At 39.1% G+C, this 9,137-nt stretch overlaps 1 protein-coding gene across 1 annotated transcript; it reads right to left on the bottom strand.

The window, feature by feature from the left end:
• Window positions 1–1,176: 1,176 nt before the first annotated feature.
• On the bottom strand, window positions 1,177–2,714 carry LOC135235233 (hemicentin-2-like). The gene is made up of 3 exons (XM_064300523.1): window positions 2,054–2,714; window positions 1,640–1,936; window positions 1,177–1,510 (listed from the first exon to the last, which is right to left on the bottom strand). The coding sequence occupies exons 1-3, from the start codon at window positions 2,301–2,303 to the stop codon at window positions 1,212–1,214; spliced, it is 846 nt and encodes a 281-aa protein (XP_064156593.1). The 5' UTR covers window positions 2,304–2,714; the 3' UTR covers window positions 1,177–1,211.
• Window positions 2,715–9,137: the final 6,423 nt, after the last annotated feature.

Raw genomic sequence — 9,137 nt, forward strand, 5'->3', positions numbered from 1 at the left:
TACATTTTTTACACATTTTTGCACATACATTTACATTACTATATTATTTTACAGATTTATTTATGTACTTTTAGACTATTTATTTTTAGATTGTTTTATTTCTTTTTATTTTCCACATTTATTTATTTGTTGATTAATTTATTTATCATTGTGGCACTCTCTGTGTTCCATACTACTCACCTGGATCAATGAATACATAAATAGAGGAATGAAATGAATACAATAATATAATGGTCAAGAAACTATAACAATTAAATTTAATTCCATGAGCACTTGTTTGTTCAATGGGTGATTTTAAACTTCTGAATTCACATGCTTTTATAATTTCCTTGCAATGCTGATATTATTATTAGACAGCTTTTAAAGTGTAATGTATAAATAATAGTGTAATGTATGGATGTATTCAATGAGTGCTACTACACACCTGATGTACTGCATTTCTTAGAGCATTGAACTGCCAGCACCACCAGGGTTATGAAAATCACTGCCGAACCAGCAAGAGCCACAATAAAGTACAGCCCTGCAGCGGAGGTAGAAGATGAAGGTTTTGTGAGATAAAATATAATCTTTCAAAAGTTTTGAAAACAATTTAACTAGATTCCAATTTCATGGCAAATATGACAAAATTGTGTTATTTATTTCTGTTAGGAGAAAGCCTTTTTGAATAATTGCACTTTGCTGCATTTGGCAAACATCGCAAATATTGCAAATTTGTGTATTTACATACAGTGTCACCCAAATTTGTTCACACACCCCTGATGAAGTTGAGAAATGCTGCATAAACAGTACAGATAATGCGCTATACTGTGTGCTCAATAAACGGTAGAATTATACAATTTTATAATAATAGAATTGCCGAGGGGGTGCTGAGTATTGAGATTGTATGTGAATACATCTCTTACAGTCTTGATAAAATTACCAAATTTTGATCATGTCTTCTTTGTTCATCTTTATCAAGCAAGGGCATGACTAATTTTGGAGGGCACTGTGTATATTTTCCATTTTTTATGTATGCCTTGATTGTAAATATATGTATAGTCATTTAGATTCAGTATGGGAATGAACACAAATAATACAAAGTTTAAAACATTGCATTTACATTTCTCCTTTATATTTTACATCTTAAATCAAGAAGTCAACTAATATTAGAAAATAAAAAGTGAGGATCTACACAAGGGTACAATGGATGTAACCCTTCACTTGGGTCTCAATTATAAATTGAACTTACTGATATTGCTTGTCATGAAGCCTTCACTGATAAGGGAGTAGTACGGTCTGTCTGTCCTGTTCCCACTGCATCTATATTCACCATCAGAGGAGCTATCCCAGAATCCCACTGTGTGCCTCTCTCCAGTGTGGTTTAATGAGATCTGGGTTCCGTCTCTGTACCACGTGTAGTTCCAGTCAGCAGAAGTAAAGCCCTGAAGCTCACAATTCATTGCTAGAGTGCCTTTAGTGATCAAGACCCCCATCCATCCTTCATCCAGGGTCACTACCGCCTGAGGCAAAGCTGCAAGATCATACATTGCTTATCATCCAACTCAACGTGTTACACACACAAAATTGTAAATAGTGGCAAAGAGTTTGCAGTTGAAATGTATCAGTTTACTGCTACATGCAGTAAATAAATCATATTTACCTCGTACAGTCAATGTAGCAGAGCTGCCAATCAGAGAGTGCACAGATGCTCTCCTTGTAAGTTCTCCTCTGCAGGTGTACAGTCCAGCATGTGACTGATCAGCAGAGAGGATTGTGTATGTGTCTCCATTTACACTGCTCGAGTTAGCCTTGTCTACAGGAAGCTCCCGTCCATCTCTGTACCATTTATACTTCCACTCTGCAGAGCTGCCCTGAATTACACACCTCAGAGTCACTGTTTCATTGGGGAAGACCTCTGTCCATCCAGACTGTACGATCAGATATGTTTGAGGTAATACTGTAAATCAATACAATTTTAATTATAAACTGAAAATATCATAAAACACTCATGTTTTTATTAAATTATTAAAGCACATAAATCAAAGCCATATTCTACTATTTTAATCATTCTCACCAGATATTTCTAAAGTCAGAGGATCACTGTAGTCTGAGTAAAAAGGTTTTCTTCCTCTTGCAGCTCTACAGCGGTACTCTCCACTGTGGGCCAGAGCAGCAGAGCTGATGGTGAAACTGGACCCATCAGTCCTGCTGCTGTCAGTGTTGGGCACAGTGTGTCTCAGTGGGTCTTTGTACCAGAGATACTCCCAGCCAGCAGGATCTCCCTCAAACCCACAGCTCAGGGTGACTCTCTCTCCTGTGTACATCGCTCTACTGGGGGCATTCTGGGTAATAACAGGTTTTGGTTTTCCCCCTGATGAAGGTAAGGTATGTGCTCAGTGTCATTTAGCATTAATAGATACATTCTCCATCACATACAAGACCATATGTAGGGCCACCAGTATGTCTCCACCATGTGACCTGCAGGGATTTAAACTTGTAATTCACTGCTTATCCTCCAGGGGTCCCCATAGGCACTCAAAAGCATAGTCAAGTAACTGTTCAGACAACTGAATTTCTAATTCAGCCATTTATAAAACTTTAGTTGATCTAATTAATTAGGTAATGTATGAGTTGATCTAATATTGTGACAGTCAGGCAGGAAGGTGAACATGGATTTATTTTAAAATGCTATGAAAAGTATAGCTTTGAGCCAGTGGTCCACCTTTCTGGACCTGGAGAGCCACAGGGTTTGCTGGCTTACATTGTTATTCATCACTTGAGTAGCATAGAAATTGATCAGTTAAAGCAGTAGATTAAAAGGTTAACTCAGGTTACCTGCTTACTTTGGTCTCAATTGGTTGCTGATCTTTAACAAAAAACGAAAACCAGCACACTCTGTGGCTGTCCAGGACCAGGATTGAGTATCGCTTACGTAAAAAGTAAAACACATCCATATGAAGTAGGGGTATCCAATCTAATCCGAAAATGGCCAGTAAGGGTTCAGGTTTATGTTTTTGCCCAACTCTATGACACCAGATTCTACTTAAGGTCTTGACTGAAGACTAGGATTTGTCCCTTAGTTGGATCATGAGCATATATGTTTTATTTAACTTTTTCCTCTAAGTCAAACATTGTAACTTCTCTCATTTTTACTGTGGCTTCTAACAATACCTATCATGCCCCTGTACAACATATAGAAATACTGAAACGTCTATTTTAGTAAATAATCAATTTTAATTTATTGAGTGTCGCATGTAAACACTTCAGTCAAACATCATTTGCGCTTAATTAGAGGCAATTAAATTATCAAATAAGATATCTGAGGGGGCATAACAAAGAGGCTATAGTGACCTCTAGGTGGCGGAGGACTCAAGTACAATGTGAGAAAACAAGGGGAGACAAACTGGTGTCCCTAATCATATGATTAAATAATGAAGCAATTGTCACAAACCCATCAGACACATTTAACATAAATTGTCCATGGAAAGACTGGATAATGGTATTCTGACACCTTCCTTCAAACTGGCAACTCACAGTAATTCAGAACAAGACACACCACATCATAATATTATACAAAAGCGTATTTCTTGGTCCAAATAACATTGTAAAGTTGTTTTTTTCTCAGTTTTGCCTGGAAAGAAATAACACATGACATACAAATTATTGAGAGAAAATAAAGCATATTTACCTCGTACACTCAATGCGGCAGAGCTGCTAACCAGAGAGTGTACAGATGCTCTCCTTGTATGTGCTCCTCTGCAGGTGTACAGTCCAGCATGTGACTGATCAGCAGAGAAGATTGTGTATGTGTCTCCATTTACACTGCTGGAGTCAGCCTTGTCTACAGGAATCTCCCGTCCATCTCTGTACCATTTATACATCCACTCTGTAGAGTTGCTCTGAATTACACACCTCAGAATCACTGTTTCATTGGGGAAGACGTCTGTCCATCCAGACTGCATGGTCAGCTGAGCTTGTGGGAGAGCTGAAAGTTTAAAAGACAGTTTATTGCTGTAAATGGAAGGTTTCACAAGACACCTGCTTTCAAATATGCATTCTGCTCTTTCAATGGTTTTGAAAATAATTCATAATTACCTTGAACACTCAAATTAGCAGAGCTGCCAATCAGAGAGTGTACAGATGCTCTCCTTTTAAGTTCTCCTCTGCAGGTGTACAGTCCAGCATGTGACTGATCAGCAGAGAGGATTGTGTATGTGTCTCCATTTACACTGCTCGAGTTAGCCTTGTCTACAGGAAGCTCCTGTCCATCTCTGTACCATTTATACATCCACTCTGTAGAGCTGCCCTGAATCACACACCTCAGAGTCACTGTTTCATTGGGGAAGACCTCTGTCCATCCAGACTGCACGGTCAGATGTGTTTGAGGTAATACTGTAATTCACAATTTTTAATTATAAACTGAAAGTATCATGAAACGCTCCTCATAATTTTAGTAAATTATTAATAAATAAATCAAAGCCATATTCGACTAGTGTAAAAAACTATTGTAATAATTCTCACCAGATATTTCTAAAGTCAGAGGATCACTGTAGTCTGAGTAAAAAGGTGTTCTCCCTCTTGCAGCTCTACAGCGGTACTCTCCACTGTGGGCCAGAGCAGCAGAGCTGATGGTGAAACTGGACCCATCAGTCCTGCTGCTGTCAGTGTTGGGCACAGTGTGTCTCAGTGGGTCTTTGTACCAGATATACTCCCAGCCAGCAGGATCTCCCCCAAACCCACAGCTCAGGGTGACTCTCTCTCCTGTGTACATCTCTCCACTGGGGGGATTCTGGGTAATAACAGACTTTGGCTTTCCCCCTGATAAAGGTAAAGCATGTGCTCAATGTCATTTCTTAGCATTCATAAACATTGACAGTCTTCATCACATTCCAGATCATATGGGTAAAGACTGAAGAAAACCTCCCAAACTCACCAGACACATTTAACACAAGTGTTCCTGGGAAAGACTGGATAACTGGGTTTTGTCCTCGTTCACCCTGACACAGGTACTCTCCACTGTCTGACTCTCTTACAGAGTGCAGGATGTGCTTTTGTTGGCTTTCAGTACTGCGGACATACAGGCTCTCTAATCTTCCCTGGGTGTTTCTGCTCCATGAATATCTCCAGCCAGACCCTTTCCTGATATCACAAGCTAAGCTAACCATTTCTCCTGTGAACATCACTGCGGCTGGGGGATCTGTGACTATGACAGTCTGAGGACGATCAGCTGAAATGGAGATGAGAACATTGAAGAGATGTTATTTTAATGTTTTATTTCATGTCATTTTTTGAAGCAAATAACTAAAAACACAGAACCACTATTTGAGGGGAGTAATTGTCCATTACACTACTCACCAGAGACTGTTATGGTATGGAGGTTACTGAAAGCTCGCTCATTTCCTTTTACAGCTTCACACTGATACATTCCGCTCTGTCTCTCACTCACAGCACTCAGGACCAACTCGGAGCTATTACTGCTGGAGGCTAAAAGTTGTGTTTGAGCCCCCTGTCTGTGTCTGGTCCACACAAATGTCCATCCCTCAGATTCAATAACCTGACAGCTGAGAGTAATTGTCTCTCCTCGGAACACATCTGGCCATGGAGGATTAGCAGTCAGACGAACAGCAGGACCTGACTGTGCAGCTGAAACAGTTATAAAAAACAGAATCAAACAGTTTTACAATGCAAAGTTCAGTTTGATACATTGTATCAATGAAAAATATGCATTCAGCTTTTAAATTTAAATTTAAATGAACTACATTACATTTCCGAAATGTAAGGTTGCCCTATATGTATCCTAAACAACTTTGAGTTTGTCAGAAAGAATGGGTTTTGGAAAGTTGTCATGATCTTTATTAATGGTTTATAAATTCTGTGCATGTTCCACAAATCAAATGCATGGTAATTATGTCCCTGTCAAAATATAGATCTTAGGAACTTAATATCTATACCTTTGTGTTCACCAAAAACCAATGCTGTGGCATCTGAAACAGGGAGAAAGAAAAGTAAATTGCAATGTCTGATCCAGTGTGAATGAAAGTTAGTATAAAATTATTTTATTACACTCTCAGTAAAAACGGTTCTTTGGCTTGTCTTCATAGGGGAACCATTTTTAGTTTTTATGGAACCCTCTATGGTTGGTGTGAAAAATGTGAAAGCTCCCAGATTGAACCATTTTGCCTGACAAAGAACCCTTGAACTAGTCAGGGTCCCTCCATGGATACACAGAAGAGCCTTTTTGAACCCTTTTTCTGAGAGTGTATATTCACATTGAAAACTCAGATCCTTTTTTTTTTGTAATGCTGTATAATGTTGTCCAATTTTTCAGTAGCTAAATGTTCTTGATAGTGTGTTATTTTCACTCACTCTATCTTTCATGCAGTATGGTAACTTTATAAGCTCACACCAGTTCAGCAATTATTGAAGTGCGATTGTTCAGACACAAGAGACAGTCACACGTTTGAAAGTATGTGTTGCATGTTTTCATACATTTAATTGTGAAGAACTATGCCACTTTCAAAGTATTGTGCAGTCAAATTTACAGATTAGCAGTCACAATAATACTCAGCAAGACTTCTGCCCATAACAGGAATTATACATTTATTCAGATTATCCTCAATTCAGCTGTTTATGACTGACATACTATACGTATTATGCATTGTAATCATAATTCATATATGTTATCAGATAAGTATTGCTTGAAATTGCATTATTAAAATTCTTCTACTTACAAAGCAGAAAGAACATGGTGTCCAGCTTCATCCTGATTACTAATACTGTGTAAATGCCCCACTAGAAACCACAAGGACGTTTTTGTTCACCTCAGTTTCCACCATCCTTTGCAAAGAGGAAATGCAACAGGCACAGCAGTGACACAGCTGAAACAAATGCAGTACCTGCTTGTAGTTATGGTCTCTTCGGGCCCCTTAGAAAAATGCAGAAATTCATTTAAAATAGGTGCAATGTCTTTAAATCAGTTCTTCACAATATTGTGCTTTGGGTGTAAAACCTTTACTTTACTGTATGATGCTGTGTTTGTTAGGTTTACGTTGTTGAGTTAGTACAGGTATACTCTGTGATCTACTGTTGTGTGTGCTTGGTGCTGGTAAACACAACAGTGCAGAGTGTATAATAAATCTCATAAAAAACACGTTTTCAATGTACAAAAATGCCAAGTTACTCACACATACAAGACATACGCCGTCTATAACTCATTCAGTCATTAAACGTATTGATATAAAAATGACGCCAAGTTACGGTACTACAAACAATATAGGCTATATTGCCTCACCGAAATTAAAAAAGATGTATTCCAAAGCAAAGCTACCCAATATTTCTTTCAAGTGACTTGACCCTGTGTGTATAAGCAAGCAGTACATGGACAGGCCAAACATTTTGTTCGTCTTATGACTGTCCATGGGTCGATTTCATGATTTATTGTGTCATTTGGGCAGTTATAATATTTGTTGTGGACCAATGAGGTACAGTTTGCGTCACTTCCTGATTACTGCAGAGGACTAAGCTACAGTAGGGGCTACAGTCTATGGTCACTGGGGTGGGAGGTGGCGCCTCTTGGCTTTGACATTACGGCTCCGACCACGGTCCACCTGTGCGAAATCAGAAGAAATGCAGGCATCCCATTTCGTAGTGATTTCATTATGGCGTGTGCTATTTACAGCTGCACTAGACGACCATAAAATAATCCTCCTCTGAAGTTATTCGGTTATCAGTTATTACAATACTTGATAGATTTGTTAATCACTGCTGACAGTGTTAATTTTTATTCGGTAAAAAGTGACTTGCGGACGATCGGTCAGCTAGCGTCACCCAGCAAGTGAACACCACAAACGGCGATGGAGTAGTAGCAGTTACTGGCTCATTAACTGACTGTGGCGAAAACCTATGACGATAACTTGCTCGGTTAACAGCAGGTCTATCAGACAGTTACATGAAAATTAGCCTAGTCAAATCACCAGTAGCCTACACATGTCTGATTGATTGATCATCAGTGTAGTCGATGTTCTTCCCCTGTGGTTCATATTTCTAATGCGTGAGCTAACCACAGATAGCCTACCTAGCTCACTGGCAAGCTGATATGCTAGCTAAGCATATTCGTTTTGCTGAGAAACATAAATAACAGATAACTGAACATAATTGTATTATTACTGTCAGATATGTAACGTTATTACATGACACAGTAGCCTACAGTCACGGATGAAAATTAAACTACATTTGATAATATATTTTAAAACATAATGGTAGACAGTCATCTAGCCCGAAGTTCGTTCTGCAATCGTTCGTTCAGAATGATGGGCTTTTCCGCACCGGACTATCAATCACATTGTAAAATCACAGAACCGCTCAACTCTATGGTTTTGGCTCCAAATCGACAAGATGGTCGCGCCGCCGTTGACTGTAATCTTTCCCACTAGGCCACAGGCAGACTAGCTGTTTAAACTGGAAATGTTTCAGAGTGTATTTTGCGCCTGTATGCGAGTTTTTGATTTGGTCGTGCAGGTGAAGATTTGGCTGGTGTCGTAAAATGTCCAGTGGGGAGACATGTTGTTAGTGGTATAGGCAGCAGGAAAAATAAGAACGAGAAGAAGAATGAGAAGAAGAAGGAGAAAATGCAAAATCCCCTTAGTTTGGGGCTTTATTGTGTGGACATGTGAAGTTGTTTATGAAATCTGTCTGTTGAAATGGGGTCAGAATGTACATAATTTAATGTTTTTAAGGGCTGAGTGTCTGTGGCTGTTGTGGTTATTTCTGTGGGGAACACTGAAAAGTGCCAAACTCTCGGTGCTGTATAGGTATGGGACATGCCCCTGCCAAGGCGTAACTTGGCGGGATGGCATACCTGCCATCCTAATCTCTGCAGGTTGTTTTATTGAGCTTTTCTATGGAAATAGGAGATTGAGCAAATGCACAACCACAATATTAATCATTTTGCAGTTAATTAGATTTCAATCAGGATAACTCACACATTTATATTACATATTTTAATGAATATGAAATGTAATTATTTTTGGTTTGGCGCTGAATGGATCTGCTTTAGGTACTTCTGCGCATGTACCAGCATGCACTAACCTATTAAACAGGGAGCTCGATACACCTCCCCCCGCTAACAGGAGGAATGTCAACCCCCCCATGAGGCAGCC

Source organism: Anguilla rostrata, chromosome 11, assembly GCF_018555375.3.
Source record: "Anguilla rostrata isolate EN2019 chromosome 11, ASM1855537v3, whole genome shotgun sequence".
In the NCBI taxonomy this organism is placed as follows: Eukaryota; Metazoa; Chordata; class Actinopteri; order Anguilliformes; family Anguillidae; genus Anguilla; species Anguilla rostrata.

What these genes read in the sequence shown, in the direction of transcription:
- LOC135235233 (XM_064300523.1), bottom strand. Translation starts at nt 2,303, where the DNA reads ATGTACACAGGAGAGAGAGTCACCCTGAGCTGTGGGTTTGAGGGAGAT. An exon ending in TCTGACTTTAGAAATATCTG is followed by an intron (nt 1,937 to 2,053) that starts GTGAGAATGATT and finishes ATTGATTTACAG; the next exon opens with TATTACCTCAAACATATCTG. An exon ending in TGCTACATTGACTGTACGAG is followed by an intron (nt 1,511 to 1,639) that starts GTAAATATGATT and finishes ATGATCTTGCAG; the next exon opens with CTTTGCCTCAGGCGGTAGTG.